The sequence below is a fragment of the Erythrolamprus reginae genome, chromosome 2 (genome assembly GCF_031021105.1).
Source record: "Erythrolamprus reginae isolate rEryReg1 chromosome 2, rEryReg1.hap1, whole genome shotgun sequence".
Taxonomy (NCBI): domain Eukaryota; kingdom Metazoa; phylum Chordata; class Lepidosauria; order Squamata; family Dipsadidae; genus Erythrolamprus; species Erythrolamprus reginae.
The window spans coordinates 136,226,736-136,243,912 of NC_091951.1; the positions used below are offsets into that span (position 1 = coordinate 136,226,736).

At 37.5% G+C, this 17,177-nt stretch overlaps 2 protein-coding genes across 5 annotated transcripts; one reads left to right on the forward strand and one right to left on the reverse strand.

The window, feature by feature from the left end:
- Positions 1-261: 261 nt before the first annotated feature.
- On the reverse strand, positions 262-11,790 carry GET3 (guided entry of tail-anchored proteins factor 3, ATPase). 4 transcript variants are annotated; one of them, XM_070739517.1, is made up of 8 exons: positions 11,234-11,658; positions 10,983-11,143; positions 9,716-9,863; positions 7,924-8,072; positions 6,821-6,971; positions 6,379-6,486; positions 3,791-3,988; positions 262-2,450 (listed from the first exon to the last, which is right to left on the reverse strand). In XM_070739517.1, the coding sequence occupies exons 2-8, from the start codon at positions 11,141-11,143 to the stop codon at positions 2,319-2,321; spliced, it is 1,047 nt and encodes a 348-aa protein (XP_070595618.1). In that variant the 5' UTR covers positions 11,234-11,658; the 3' UTR covers positions 262-2,318. The 4 variants fall into 4 exon arrangements, with proteins under 4 accessions (XP_070595618.1, XP_070595616.1, XP_070595617.1 ...); XM_070739515.1 differs by having other exon boundaries at positions 10,983-11,233; positions 11,420-11,624; XM_070739516.1 differs by having other exon boundaries at positions 10,983-11,233; positions 11,361-11,624.
- Positions 11,562-17,135, forward strand: TRIR (telomerase RNA component interacting RNase). Its single transcript, XM_070739519.1, has 3 exons — positions 11,562-12,019; positions 14,811-14,888; positions 15,357-17,135. Exons 1-3 carry the CDS (start codon positions 11,762-11,764, stop codon positions 15,462-15,464), a joined length of 444 nt encoding a protein of 147 aa, XP_070595620.1. The 5' UTR covers positions 11,562-11,761; the 3' UTR covers positions 15,465-17,135.
- The last annotated feature ends 42 nt before the right edge of the window (positions 17,136-17,177 follow it).

Consider the following 17,177-nt stretch of genomic DNA (forward strand, 5'->3'; position numbering starts at 1 on the left):
AGGAATGCTGGGGAGAGAATTTTGGAACTTCAAAGCTTTGGTCCACCCCCAAAAGAAAATCTCTGAATTTTGGTCCATGAAAAAGCAATTATTTCCTCCCATCACAAAAATGTTTATACACAACAAATTGCAGTTGACACACTTCTGGCAATGCTTTTCACAGCTGCATAAACTCTAAAAAACCTTTCTGATGCAGATTTGAGCACACACATTGCTCAAGTGTCATTTTTTTTTCATAATAACATTATAAAACAGTTAAAGGAGAGAGAAAAGAAAGATTTATTAGGAAGGCTTTCAAAATTACAGTAGTTTGATCTGTCTCTTTCTATGAACTGAAGTTAGTAATGTTATTCTACAGATATCTTCGTCTGAAGTATTACTTATTTATCCATCTGTTGTACCATGTTTTATATACATTTAAAGTCTGCAACTTAAAAATAAAACTACCATCACATTTGTTTCTGCCACAGAAAAAGGGGATCCAGTCTTTTTCAGTAAGAAAATTCAGACTTTGCCACACAAATTTTCACATTAATTCTTTAAAAAGCCAGAAAGATTCCACAATTCCTTACTTTCAAAAGGTGAAGGCTATTAACAAAGAAAATACCACATACTTAAAAGATCTGATCCAAGTTTGTAAATTTCATCTCTTTTGAAAATCAGAGCAAACACATATGCTCCTTTGTCTACAAATGATCGAAATCTTCAAAAGAGCCTACTTCATTTTACAAGAGGAAATTTCCGAGGGATTCAGAGTTGCAAAGTTCCGGTAGTCCTCGACTCATGACTACAATTAAGCCCGGAATGTTGCTAATTCAGAGAGGCTTTTTGCCCGATTTTATTATTTTTCTTGCCATATTTGGTAGGTGAAGCACTGCAGTTGTTAAATTAGAAACACACGTTGGTTAAGTAAATCTTGCTTCCCCACTGACTTTGTCAGAGTCACACAACGTAATCACATGACCCTGGGACAATGCAATGGCCATAAACAGGAACCAATTGTCAAGTATCCACATGTAAATCAGGTGACCATGGGGATGCTACAACAGTCATAAGTGTGAGAAAACATGTCAACGTATCTGTGCCATTGTAACTTTGGTTACTAAACACACTGTTGTACGTTGAGGACTATGTATATTGGCAACTCATTGTCAACAGTCACCAAGACCACATCCCTAATGTCCAAGTGAAAGGATGAGTTTTCAAAGTATTAAAATAGCCGATAAAAGCCAGGAACTATTACTATCTAGCCCTCCCTCATCCCAGTTTTACACTGTACCCAGTGAAAGATTCAAAAGTGACATGGTAACTTCCCTTCTAATTTTCTTAGAATTAAATTACTCCATAAATACAATATTAGAACACTTCTGAACTCTGGAAGAGCTCAATTATAACTAATAGCAATAAACCCAGCTCTACCATGAACTGCTTTGTTCCAATTTATATTCTCTTTCCTTTTATATTCCAGCAAACAAACACATATAAATAGTGCATACATTGACATTTTAATACCAAGTTTTCTTTGAGTGAGGGAACTGGGGAGTAGAAAATGACCTGTACATATACCCAAATATTTTAAACACCTATAATTTGTTAAACATCTCTATTCCCTCCAAACCTCCCTATTCCCCATTTTTAAACCATTTTCCACACTTATGATTTCCAGTATCAGAAAACCAATAAAACCACCTCATCATTAATACTTTTGTTAACCTTAAGGAAACAAATAATTTAAGCTCAGTGGCTGTGTACTCCCCTAAAATAAACCCTCCTCAAATAACTTCCATGTTTTGCCTCTAGTTCTTCTGACACTACCCAATGAAAGTCACAGTTTGTGTGACCAAAACCACTGAAATTATTTCCCTTACAATTTATTTACAAACTTCCCATCAGCACTGGTGACCCTGATGTTGTAAATAAACTGACAGTTTCTGTATCATCATCATAGCACCTGATTGGCACCTCAATCTGAATATCATTAATCAAAGGAGACATGATCCAAAGAGAAACCAGGGGACAGAGAAATAAATAAAAAAACTGACACACATTTAACTTAAGTGGTTGGTCCAGGAAGGGAATGGATTCAATGTAGTTGGCATTGAGGTGTCCCAAGGAGTTACATAATCAGTGTATTAGAACAGAAATTATGTGAGAGTGCCAATTCTGCTTCTTCTAGCTTCACCACAATAACTGTCAGTTGTACAATTTCAACAAATGAGAAGTCAATGGAAAAGATGGAATTCCATCAGGAAAATAAGAGGGAAGAGCAGGCATGGAATGGTAGAGGGGGCAATTAGGAGGAGCCAGTCCATAGGGGATCACTGTGCACTGGGTGGTTTATAGGGCTCCAGTAGAAGACTTGAAAAGGTATTGACTTTATCAGCTCCTCGCACTTCATGGGGTAAAAGTGGCAACTTTATAATATGAAAGTCTTCATAAAGGTCTTCCATCTGGATAAAAGAAAAAAAAGGGAAGAGTCAAACAATCCTAAAATTATGGCATTTTCTATTTCAATTTATCCCGTTAAGATTAGAAAGTGTTACTGTGTTTATTCTTTATCATTCTTCTTGTGCCATCTTAATTCAATGATAGGTTTAAATTCTAAATATAATTTGCATTTCAATACATTAAGCATGCTAAATTTAAAGTCTGCTACGTTTTTATACCATGTCAAGAAAAATTTGTGCAAGTTATTCTAGGGAACTAAAGTTGTATATTAGTGCAATTTCACTTAAATGACAAATGATTCTTTGTATTATTACTACAGTATCTGTTCACAACAATGTGAAGTCAGTTGCTACTTGTTTCGTTGGTTAGGTCTTCATACACACCGAGTTCTTCCCAAGAACCTAGGATATCATAATTATCAGTGTAATGTATAAGTGGATCTAAATACTGTGGCTTTTTGGAATTGACTGATGGAAATTCTGCCATTGCACAACTTTCCTAAGTGCTGTTCAATATATTTTGGTATATCATCCACTGGCCATACCACAGGGGCTACTATAGCCATTTTATGCCATAATCTTTAAATTTTGATTGGCAGATGTTGAAACTTTGTGATTTTTTCCAATTCCTTGTGTTCTATTCTGCTAACCCCAGGCATTGTCAAATCAAGTATTAGGCCCGCCTGAAGTTTCAATGATTTTTATTATACCCTCCAGAGTAACAATTTGCTTTAAATGTTGGGTTCAAGGAAATTCTATCTGAGGTCAGTCATCCTCAGAGCAAGATTTAGTGAAATAAGAGTCATGTGACTCTTATTTCACTAAAAATGGGGAAGGTGGAAATTAAGAGAGAAAATATTACATTAGAGAAATGCTTGAAAAGAAAGTGGCGTAGGACTAAAATAGAGATACAAAACATTCCTTGAAAGCTATGAAGAAATTAAAGAATAAAAGGAGAAAATTACAAAATTCTGATGCTAAGTTTAGAAAGAAAGACAGAAAGGTCGAGAACTTTAAAAGAAAAAACAAAAGTGAAGGCAAGGAAAATATTTCCTGATATACAGATCAGGCCTGTGCAACTTGTAGTGGGAAAGGTCTACACTGACATAATAAAAATCACTACAGCCTGCACAGATATACTTTGAGTTTCACAGCTGGCCAAACAGCAGCAGCAACAGCACTAGAACTGGTGCTGGCCTAGGAAAACTGAGATGCTTGGCAGTGTCTTTTGGCACAGACAGTAAATTTATTATCACATAAGGCTGCTTGAAAGACTATGCAGGCCTAATATGGATCAATATGTTCCCAGTTTCTCAGGGAATTTGCAGTGCTTCTAATCATACCTGGTCAAGGTATTTAGACTGGATTTTATGCCGAGCCTCACACATCTTGCAAGGCTTGTCAGGATCAGGAAAGACCAATTGATTGACTATGATATTGTGGGTGTCAATTTTACATTTGGCCAACTCCTGGATAAGCCGTTCGGTTTCATACAGTGATAGGAACTCCGCAATGCAAACACAAATGAAAGTGGTTTGTTCCTGTAACACAAACAGGATATAATTAGTGCAATGATGTGAACAGAAGTGCATAGTATAGTTTTGTTTCATTCGCTCTCTCCAGAATCCATCATAAATGCAGCTACCTCTTTCTCCATTCCCTTATATCATGTTTTAGAAAAAAAGAGTTAGAGCCAGAAATCAAATCTGAACAACAGAAACAGAACAGAAATAACTTTCCCTAATCACCTTAAAGTTTTATTGAACTTTTAATAAACATAGGAAAAACTAATGCAAAATAAACGAAAAAAGAAAAGTTTAGAAGATACAGAAAAAACCAAAATTACAAATAAGATAAGAATTTTAAAAATGTCTCCATAACCTAATTGCCATCTTTTTAGTATTGTTTCAGCAAAAGGTCCATTAGGAGTTGTGAGAAATATTAAACAAGTAATTTATCTCTGATCAAATCGTACAACTTTATAGTTCTTTTTTTGCTCTTCACAATCTTAATGTTTTATGTCATTCCAGTGGCACTGTAGGATTTGACCTTTCATCAATCTCCTGATAGTCAAAGAAGAATCTTTAAATCTTTCATCAGCTTTATTCAACTTTATAAATCCTAAAAAGAGACATTATCCAGAATCTGTCACAACTATTCCATGTCTGGTTCCTTTTTTTGATTTATCGTCTGTATTCTCATGTTGGTTATCTTGATATTGTCTTTCATGCCTTCAAAGTCTACTCTAAACTCTTCAAGATTAGATTATACCTTGCTTAGCCACTTAACTCTTTTCTACCTGATCATTTACTTCCCTCTAGTGTCCACTTGCAACCTTCAAGCCTGTTCATATGAGTTCAGTTCTATTTTAGTCATTCTTCACCAGCGTGTTATTTAATTATATACATGTTTTAAATCTTATAGCAAAATCAACCAATATGTCAAATATCTTTAGTCTTCCCTTCCAGATAAACACTATTAGTACAGTAAGCATGAAGCCAAGCCACAAAATTTGTACAATGTACAATCTCAGAAAATGTCTGGAAAAGACAACTTGTGGAATAATTCTTTTGTTAGTCATCTATCTTTAATAATCCATTTTTTTTAAAAAAAAATTCTGCTTGAGGATTCGTTGGCAACACATCCAATTGATATTTTAATTGGAATATTCTGTTTTCAAGCTTGTTCATCTACAACTGGAAAGATCAAATAAATTATTCAAATAACGATACATATAAAAAACAGATTACTGTAACTGCATTTACTTGTAACTGGCTCATTAATGTTTCTTCCCATTATAGAAGGATGGGGAGTGAGCATCTATGACTTTTTTTTTTGAAAAGCGGAGTGGGACTGTAACTACATAAGCTAGGCTTGATGGCCAAACACCAATGTTTTTGCTCAGTTTACATGTTGTACAACCTGAATGCATTCTATGCATGACTTTTAACAACTTTTATAGTGTGTTTATACAAAGACAAATACAGAAATATAGAGAGAAATGGTGCAGAAAATTTAAAAAATATTAAAGAAGTCGTTTCTACTCTTCACAGAATTACAAACTCATTACAACAATCCCCTCAAATCCAGAGATCACTATTTCCTTTTTTCTATCTTCAGCAAAAAGTCTATAAGCTTTCCAATCTTTAAATTCTCTATATGAATAAACTTAAATCCAGTCCTATATACATTAATGACACCAGTTATAACTGTTGCCCTGTAATTTTACCTAATTATTTACATGGAACTGTGCCTGAAAACTACTCAAAAACCTCAAGTAGTAGGAGATTGTTCCCGGGAAGAGCATTTATTTTTAAATGTATTTTAGGATGCTGGCTATTACTCTTAAAGTCCTGAGTGGATTAAAACTTGGCATTTTTCCTTGCATGTCAGATGACATGTCCCTCCTGCATGAATTCAACAACATGGTAACAACATATGACAGTAGTGGCACTATCCATGTGTGGAATTAAAAAAAGATTGGACAGTCATTTGTCTGGAATGGTATAGAGCAGGGGTGTCAAACTTGCAGCCCATGGGCCAGATGCGTCACATGCTGGCCACCCCAACCCTCAGTTTAGCAAAGAGGGAAAAAGTCACAATATGTGACATAATGCTGCAAACTTTACATCCCTGGTACAAGTCTCCTGCTTGAGCAGGTGGGTTGTACTAGGCCTCCAAGGTCTCTTATGACTCTGATATTCTGCATTCTCTATTTAACCTAGTGAAACATTTGTGAATAAAATAGTTCTAGTTTAAATAACAGTTATTCTTTGAGAATCCAGATGCAGGAAGAATCATCCACCTTCCCTCACTACCACTAAAATGAATATGTTTCTCCAATTTCCAGGAAGAAGTGAATCTCTTTCAGATCTGCTTATGCCTAGAGATTATATCCTCACTAATTCCTCTACTTTTGCTATATACTTACTGGATCTTTGAACTGTTCACTGACAGAGCGGATGACAGGAAGTGTTTCTTCCAATTTGGAAGCCAGCTGGTCAGCATTCATGTCTCCTAGGCCAAGCATGTTACACATCTAATGAAAAACAAAAAGTTGCAATATCCAAGAGGGCAAATCATAATTGTAATGTAAGGAAAGTAAAAGAGAAACTGAAATAGGCTAACCAACTGAGGGCAGAATAATCACGCTCAGCAATATACTTTAGTGCTACTGCTAATAAACAATATTTTGACCTCTGCTCCATCTTAGAAGCCATAATTATACACTGTTCCCTAAGGCCGTATTGGAAGAATAATCCTAGAGTTCAGGCAGGAACAAAGAACAGGTAGAATTAAAGTTAGATTCTAAAATAATATTTTAAACAATAGAATCTTATACTTTTATGTTGCTGATGATTCTCCTCATTTACCTGGGATATGAAGGGACTGATTTGATTCTTTATTTGCATCAGTCTACCTAGCCCTCGCTCCACGATTGTGGGGAAATTGAGCAGCCGTAATGTGTGTCCTGTGGGTGCTGTGTCAAACACCACCACGGAAAAATTCATTCCTTTCACCAACCTGTTCAGGCCAGAGAGAGAATACTATTAGCAGAACAGTATTATTCCCAGATTGCTCATTTCTATTATTGTAGCATCAATTAAAATATACTACAAATCTTTTTCCCCACAAATCAAATGAAATCCATAAATATGAATTTAGGTTTTTCATCCCATCAATGGAAATGTAAAATGCAGCATCTCGGAAATTTGAGTTCTGGTCACTAGACGAACACAAGATACCTACAAGAATCTTATGAGATAATTGTATATTCACAGCAGGTCATGAGCCTACAAGAGTGATGGAGAACCTTTTTTTCCTCGGGTGCTGAAAGAGCATGGACGTGTGGTATCATGCATGCGCGAGTGCCCACACGCCTGAGGAAGGTGAAAACAGCTTCCCCCGCCTCCTGGAAGCCCTCTGGAGGTAGGAAACGGCCTATTTGCCAACTTCTGGTGGGCCTAGTAGGCTTGTGTTTCGCCCTCTCCAGGCTTCAAAGGCTTCCTTGGAGCCAGGGGAGAATAAAAACACCCTCCCTCATCCCCTGGAGGCTTTCTGGAACCCCAAAACAGAGCCTCTGTGTGAGCCAAAAATCAGCTGGCTGGCACACACATGCACATTGGAGTTGAGCTAGATCAATGGCTCGTATGACAGCAGATATGGCTCCACATGCCACCTGTGGCACCCGTGCCATAGGTTCATCATCACTGCTCTAGTGCCATGATGGCAAATATATGGCATGTATGCCACAGGCTGTGCCATAGGTTCACCATCACTGGTCTATAACATAAATGAAATCAGCATCACAAATAAGAAATCCATATCCAAATCACATTGGTCTTACTGCTAAAGAAAAGTGTATTCCCATAGATGTTACATTGATGAATGCAGACAAAAAAGTTCAGCCCTTGCTTCCAAAGTGAAGTTTTAAATGTATAGCAAGGTAAACAATACTTCAGTTCACAAATCTCACCTCATCACTTCAGCGTAACTCATTGCTTCATCGATTCCAGGAAAAGCACTCATTGCCTCTTGCATCATCTTCTTGCCCATGCTTAACATATTATCTTCCTCAAAAAATTCATCAGGAAGTTCAGCCACACCCAAGCTAGGATCAATCTCCTAATAATAAATTATGGACAGAATAATTCAACACCACCATAGAAGCTGCATCATTAAGCCACTCAATATGAATGCTTTGAGTGAAACAACAAAATTCATGACATGAAAATAACCTAAAGGTAGTCCTCAACTTTGTTAAATTTTGCCCCATTTATGACCTTACTTGCCACAGTTGTTTTAGTGAATCACTGAAATTGTTACATTATTAGCTTAGTTGTTAGGTAAATCTGGCTTCCTTGATGACTTTGCTTGTCAGAAGTTCAAAAATGTGATCACATGACCCAGGGACACTGCAATCATTATGAATATATGTGTCAATCACTCTCTGGTACAATGAAGACTTCACACTGGATTTGATGAGTCAAACTATGATGCAGCAAACCAATCTCAAACCCTAACATTTCCACCACCATGCGTTAAAGTTGATAGGTTACTCAGTTTGAAATGCTGTCTTTGTTTTTTGCCAAATATGTCCCTTGATATTATGGACAAATAACTATCTTTGCCCTTTTTGTTCAGAACACAATGTCACAGAAGACTTGGTGTTTGTCCATAGTATCTGAAGTAAAATTTAGCGTTGCCTCAATATTTTTTCTTAGAAAGCAAAGGTTTCCTATTGGCACACGTCATAAAGATCTAATTTCTGCAGTTTCTTCCTAATGATACTAACACACTTTCACATATGCTGTGGCAAAAATCTACCAGTAGATCATGTGACAAACTTTGGGGTATTTAAGAGACTTTTTTCAGCAACCTGCATTCTACTCTCAGGGAGAATTTGTAGGCCTGAAGAAGCTGGCAATTATTTGAAATCTTCGTCAAGGAAATTATCTTATTGAACAGATGATTGACAGTTTAACCATTTGCAGTGGATTCTCATTTTAGGTATTGAGGTGGCAATAAATTAAGATAAGCACTTACTTTTTCCACATGAAAAATTTGCATATTTATTTAAATCACATAATGGACAAAATGTAAACAGTCCATAACATGTGTTAGACTTCCTTTATCAATATTATTGAAAGATAAATATATGCTGAAATATATTGCAAAAGTCAAACAATTCAATGGAGTTCACTTACAGTTTCATATGACTGAATAGAAGTCATAACCCTATGACAATCATTTAAGTGTTCTACCTCATGATTCTTGATAAATGTGTCTTTTCTTTTGTGTACACTGAGAAAGACAAATTCCTTGTGTGTCCAATCACACTTGGCCAATAAAGAATCCAATCCTATCCTATCCTTTGCACTGCTAAGGTTGGAGGTACTTATTCTCTCACTGAGATTTGCATATATTTGTTTTAATATTTATTTTTAACATATTTATATTTTAAATGCATTTCACTTATTGTACACTGTCTAGAGTAATGTTTTGTGATTAATAAAATAATTGCAGTAAGGCAGTCAATTTTTAAAAATAATGCCCAAATATTTACAAAATCTTTAGGAGGAAAAACCTTTACTGATAAGGAGACAAATTAACTGGAATAGCATTTTCTTCAAATAATTTCTAGGCATTACTGTACCATTAAAGATAAAATTAAAATAAGTTTGGTTCATATTTTTTCTCTCTACACAACATACACACAATTTTAACCCCTGAAAATATGTTAGTTATCTTATCAGAAGTACACTCACCATGGCAAAAAGATTATCATAACCCTTCACTTTGGTGGGAACCTTGGAAAATTTCTGGTCAAACGCATCTGAGATGTTATGAGCAGGATCAGTAGAGATGATGAGGACACTCTCACGAACCTTGGAGAGCTGTACAGCTAAACTACAGCTGGGCCACAAAAGACAAGCAGGAAGCAGTTATTAATGCAAGCACATAAACTACAAATAGGACAAGCTCCTAAAATTCAGATCTGCCTGTACTGAACTATATGCAGAACTTTTAAGATTTATCCAAACTATTTAATAAATACAAATATAAACTAACAAATTGCAGGTGATTATTGCATGCTTTTTTTTAAAATGAAGAAACTAATCTGAAGGAAAAAGATAATACTGTGATAGATATTATGCTTGTGAATTATTGTAAATAGGACTAAAACAGTTGAGATTTTGAACGAGACACACTGTAAAAATAGGATTATATATTAGAAAAAAAAATCTGAGACATTTTACAATGCTTCATATAAGTTTGTATTTAAGCTTTTTTTTCCTGCTACAAAAAATAGCTGTGGGTCTTTCTATATACTATAATTCAGAACATAAATACTAAATGATAGTTTGAAAACTTTTATATACATGTCAGAAAATATTTCCAACCCTATCAGGAGCCGTGAAACATTCAAGGACATTGAGGAAGGAAACTCAGAGCTACAGAGACCTAAACAAGAACAGTTTAAATATTAAAGCTTGACTTTAAAAATAAATTTTCATCCCTAATTTTATTTCAGATTTCAAATGCAGCCTGTGATCCTTTGGGAGGAAATGGCACCAGTCCTGAGACCTGGCATACATTAGCACAGTGTTTCCCAACTTGGCAACTTGAAGATATCTGGACTTCAACTCCCAGAATTCCCCAGCCAGCATTCGCTGGCTGGGGAATTCTGGGAGTTGAAGTCCAAATATCTTCAAGTTGCCATGGTTGGGAAACACTGCATTAGCAAGCCCCTTGTTTCCTTATCCCTGCCGGTTTCTTTAACAATAATTTTCATTTATTGCCAAGGTCCCACCATTTACCGCCGTCCGTCTTCCTCCGATAGCCAAATACGATGCAGCAATTCCAGAGGCGGGGGGTGTCACCAACAAGGAGCGCAGCAGCACTCCCCCCCGTCCTCACGTTGACCCTTCAACAAACTCACGAAAGCAGAAAATAGCCGCCACCCTCCCGGTTAAAAAAAAGAGAAAAGCGGTGCCCGCCATCACACTCCTCCTTTGACGCCGTCCGACTCACCTGCAAGTGGTTTTGCCCACACCGCCCTTCCCGCCCACGAAAATCCACTTTAGGCTCCGTTGCTCGATAATGTTGCTCAGCGTCGGCTCCAGCGGCTCTACATCAGGCGCGTCCTCGAACTCCTCCGCTTCAGCCGACAGCCCAGACGCCACCGCTGCCATCTTGGAACGAAATCACGTGACAAGATGCTCGGCTAAACCATTTTAAGTGAGGGGGCTCTAATGTTAAACGACCAGCGCGTCCACATTTACCTGGAAGAGAAAACGGCACGTCGTCCTGCACTTGTGGCCTCCTCTTCGGCTTAAATCCTTAGAGTCATCATGTCAAATCACCGCGTCACAAACAGAGATGATGTCAGAACAAAGTGACACCCCTTACCTCTGACTGGCTGGTATATTCCTGTCTAAAAATTTTAACTGGATTGGTCACTTAGGTACCTTTTTTTCGCGATTGGTCTCGGCATTAGCGGAAAAAGACTCAAAGATCTGCCCCTCCTTTTCTCCGATTGGCAAAAAAAAAAAATCGGTTCAATCTTCAGCGGTGATTTCACGTCTTTTGATTGGCCGGGAGAACTGTCGATTCTCGGGCCAGCGGAACGCCGTGCGCCGCAAAGTCCCCCCTCCACACACACAATTTTTCACTTTCGACGTGCGCGTGGCCTTACGACCTTAACGACAGAGGCTTTCCCGGGATGCTTTGCGGCAGGCAGGCTTCGTAATCCCTTCCCGTCATCCTCCGGGCGCGCACAGAGACTGGGCCAGAGAAGGGCTCGGAGAGAGATGGCCGGAGCGCCAGGCGGCGAAGGCCCGGCTTCCGAGGCGGCGGCGGGGGGATCGGGCGGCGTCAACGTCTTCGCCAACGACGGTTCTTTTCTCGAACTGTTCAAGCGGCGCATGGAGGAAGCCTCGGCGTCGGGAGGGAAGAGTGGGCGAGAAACGGCCGGAGCCGAGAAGCGGAAAGAGACCGAACCGCGGCCAGAGCCGCCCGGGGACCAAGAGCCACCGGGGAAGAAGCGGAGCGGGAGCGCCCTCAGCTTCGTAAGGGATCTGGGCACTGACCTTTTCTTCTCTTCTTCCCCTTGTTCTCCCCACCCGCCATCTCTCTTTCTCCCCCACCCCTTGGCCTCCTTCCCCCAAAGGACCGAGGCGCAGAACCCTTTGGTCAATTTGCTTTCTCTCTCAAAAAAAGATGACTTTGATAAATACAGGCAGTAATTCACCGGGTGCCGCCTCTCTTTAGACTATTCGTTTCCCCCGACACCCCCCTCTAGTATTTGCACCCCTGGAAAAGAGGTGACTTTTTAAAATTAAAGCAATATGATGTTAGCAGGAGCAATGTTACATTTCCTTCTTCCTTCTCAACTCTTCCCCTCCCACCCCATCTGTTTTGGAAAGGCATATTGGACCCATCTTTTCAAGCATTTCTTGGGGTACTTGAGACTAGTACATTTCCCTTCACTTTCTCTTTTTCCCCTCCTAAAAAAAGTTTTTTTAATTTTTTTATCCAACTCCCCATACTTAAATCCGTATCAAATGTTAGCAGTATTACTGTAAATACATACATTTTGAGCAATCAGATTCTTGATATACTGCTCAAAAATAATAATAAAGGGAACACTCAAATAACACATCCTATACCTGAATGAATGAAATATTCTCATTGAATACTTTGTTCTGTACAAAGTTGAATGTGCACAACAGCATGTGAGATTGATTGTCAACCAGTGTTGCTTCCTAAGTGGACAGTTTGATTTCACAGAAGTTTGATTTACTTGGAGTTATATTGTATTCTTTAAGTGTTTTAAGTATTTATTTTTTGAGCAGTGTATATAAAACAATTTATTCCAGGTATTTTTTTTGCAGTACTTATACTGCTTCTAAAAAAAGGAAAAATATAAATCTAATTTTGTAGTCTGGGATATCCACCAATTAATTAAACCCCACCCCACCCCGCAAATTAACCAGTTACCTTAATTTACCAAAATAATTATTCTTTCTCTTGCCATTTAATAATTATGCCATATTTGCTTCCTCACATTTTTAAATCTTATTTATCATTCTTTTTTTCCCCCTCCTGTTTTATCATAACCAAATGCCCCACGGGGAAACCCTACACATAATTTTCTTAAACTATTGTTATGCTTCTACTTCTCTTCACTTTCTCTGTATTAGTCCCCCCCCTCAAAAAAAGTAGAAAATGAATTGATCCACAATTGTTCGCAGGACTGCGATGCTCCACGCTGACACCATTCATTTCCGGGCAGGTTTATATGGGCTTCATAATTGCTGGGCTTTTATAATATTGGCTGAATAATTTACTCTATGCCATAACCCTAACCTTGATTTGATAGAGTCTGTGATGATAGATGTCCCCAACTTCGGGTTTACCTTTTATGAATGTGAAGCTGCCATTCTTGACATACACATAATGTAGATTTTTTTTTTAAAGGAAGCAATAGAGATGGTAACACTTTTATCTGTTAGTATGTAATGCAAGGTGGTTTGCTTTTAGTTGTCTTTTGGAAAACATTTTAGGCTGATTCAGCCTTTATTAAGGCACAAGTAAATATAGTGGAATGCATTAAGTGTCTTATCAAAATGTTTTTGAAATGGAATTTCTTCCCTCTTCTTACACATTTGTTGCTAATGATTAGTAACAAAATGTTTCTTAGCACATTGGGTTTTTTGTATTCAGAGTTTTAAAGTCATCAGTATGTCTCTTGAGATCCAAATGAAATCTTTCGGTTCATGTTAATGTGATACACTAAGTCTGAAATATACTGAACCATTTTTATTTGCACTGGCTAGGGAAAATTGGAAGTATGACTTTATTCATCCCACATCAAGCATTAATTATAACTTTGAACAAGAGGAATAAAGTCTGTTCTACATTACAATGAAATATACTCCTGGCCATATTTATTGACTTATACTTCCAATTGGGTCCAGTGGAATTTACTCCTAGGTATCTGTAGGCATTGTAGCCTAAACATTACAAATAAAGATGTTTTATTTCCAGTCTTTAAAATGTTGGGTGGAAGTTTTTAATTATAAACTGTTTTCCAACATGTATGTTTCAATTACCATATATAAAACAATTTGTACTTGCAATCCATGTGGCATTGCTCCAGAAATGGATTGGGGAGGGAGTGCTGTACTATCTAAAAGTGATAATTGGAATCCCTGTTTTGTTTATTGCTAATTGAAATTGACATTTTCTATTTTAAACTATCTTCTTCAACTGAAGATTGAAAATTCTGTTTTTCAACATAAAAACTGAATCACATAACATGCTTACATGGTATTGTAAATACCATTTTAAAATGTATGCAGGCCTTTGCATTTGTATCTAAAATTATATTAGCATACACCAGACTTCCCAAGACCATCAAAAAAGACAATTATTTTGAATTAATGTTGTATTGATTCTGCTAACTTTATTGCTTTCATGATTTTGAGCAAATAAAAGTACTTCACATAATGTATTCCAGATTGTTATATTGTAGGGAAATAAAAGTAAAAATAGAATGGTGTTCCTATTTCCCACCAGGCAGCAAACCTGAACAGAAATTGGAATACTTCCATTTCTTGTTTCTTGTTAATGTCTTTTAATGTTTGGGCTTAACTGTACAGATGTATTGGTGAACACTGCTAAGGTACCCTTTTACCCTCCTAGCCCAGCGGTGTAGGTCTGTACAGACTGACAGGTGTGATGGCGAGCTAAGATGATCTAATTGAAGGACTCCCTATACCGTTATATAGTGGGCAACATTCCCCTTGCAGCTCCCTGGCTCGTATAACGGTTGCAGTCTTCTATCCCTTCACCCAGGTGGGCAAGCGGAGAGGGGGCAGCAAGATAGCCCTGAAGACAGGAGTGGTAGCCAAGAAACAAAAGACAGAGGAGGAGGTAAGCTGGGACACATCAGAAATAATAAATTGAAATGGGAGTTTAAAATTCTAGTTTAAAATTGACAGCTGGGTTTGTGCTTATGGGATTGTGACTTGTTTCTTGTTTATTTGTAATAAGAACATTTTTATTCATTTCCTAAATCTGTTTTAAGTGAGATTTTGTGTCCATTTTTGATGTATAAAATGAATTTAGCTCCAAAAAGATGAGAACAGCAATCTCTATCCTGTTGTCCTAACTGCACCTTATGCAGCAGATTAGAATGAGACAGGGTATTCATTAGTCAGAGCTGTAAGTATTGTGGCTTACTTCTCCAATAAAATTACAATATCTCAGTTTCTATTGAATGGCTTCCCTAGATTTATATGTAGGATGATGTTCATGAGAACTGGTACCCTAAGAATGTTTTTAAAGTTCAATTGTTTAAATGTGTATTCCTTAACTGGACCCCTTTTTTTCCTGTTGTAGGTTTTGACAAATAAAGGAGATGCATGGGCGAAATATATGGCTGAAGTGAAAAAGTACAAAGCCCACCAGTGCAGTGATGATGATAAAACCCGGCCTTTAGTGAAATAATTTATCTCCAGCCTGGACTGTCTGTGATGTACATACTTATTTAAAATATCAAAGGAGTAGTGCTACCCCACAAGACTGAATGCTGCCATGGCAGCAGAAGACTTGCCATACTTTTATATTTGAAAATTTAGAACCTCCTTCATTGATTCATTTATTGTTTTCCCCTACTTCTGAGAGCTAAGAACTTTGACTTAGTTGCCAGATTTTTAATTTGTAACCTCTCTCCAAATAGTGAAGTTGGTCTGACATTTCTTTCCCAAAATCATCAGGCAACATAACTTTGTTGATAAACCTTCAGCATTGATCCTTTGCTTAACATTTTCTGTACCCCTGAACTTTCTACTATAAGACATGCTAAGAATCTCTTACCGCTGAAGATAAATTTAAGATATACTGTAGTTGCAAATAGTCAGTACTGCAGACTATAATAATTCCAGAGCTTGAAGTAATCTTCACTATGAAAGGCAAATGAATCTGGATCTCTTGATAAGTTTAATGTCTGACTGTTCTGTAGTTGCATTTATTCCTGTGTTGTTCTTTCCCTACTCCAATCCAATCCACTGCATATTGCAGTGAATTATGGAGTCCTGTATTTTAATTCCAGCTGCTGCTTAAGCTTTTTCCTATGCATGCTCCAATCTAATACTGGGGGATATCCTGTGCCTGTCTACTAAGAAGCAAAACACTTGGTCTGTTTTTGTACCAAGTATTACATGTTTGAGAAAATCATTAAAATTACCTTAGGTGCTCTCTGCACTGAATTCTAGAGATTACAGTTTTAACCTTTGACAGCTCCTATGCCCACTCCTAGGTGTTATGAGCAGAGGTCCTTGGCCCTGAAAGCAGGAACTCAGGTCTATAGCCATTGTATTGATAATGGGTTTTTGCATGCATGGGACCTATGCTCTTTCATCACTTGTTTACATATACTGAGTTTGGTTTCTTATACTTTCCATAAAATACTGTTGAAATGGAGAGCACCTAACAGGCATTTGGACACCGAAACTGGGCATGACAGTTTCATATAAGGGCTTCTGGTACAATCCCAGCAATTGATTTCAAGTCACTAATGAGATCTTCTGTTTTCTGGCTGGAATAGAGAAGCTATTTTTTGTTGTGCTGGAATTGGGTTTCACTTCTAAATGTTATCCAGTTTGTGCCATTTTCACTTAATAGATCAGGATGATTTTTGAGCTGCACTATTAATGCGATATTCACAAAGATGGATTTGTACTCTGGAGAAAACTAAACTGAGGTTTGACGTCACTGTTTGGGTCTATTTCCCCCCCCCCCCCCTTCAATCATCACTGTTCATCACTGCACCAGAACTATTAAATAAATTTCTGCCATGAAAAGGCCATTGGTTTCCATATTCAGTATATTTTGGGCCTTTGTGTAATGCATTTGAAGAACAATGCTGGCTTTATATCGGGATTCTTTAAGCATTTTTTTCTGGAATTTCACCTAAAACATCTGAGTGTTCTTTAGTGTAACTAAGAACTCTCATTACATAACAGGTTTTACATGCACAATAAGCATGTAGGAACTATTTCTGAATATGGTAAGGGAGTGGTTATGACAAAACAAAATTTCAGTTTTTGCCTCTCATAATATCATGAGAGATTGCTGTTAAAACACCAGAAAAAATAAAAATAAAGGTTTGGTATTTTATTTCCAGCTTCCGGTAAAGTGATGCCAATTTTCTTCTTTGTT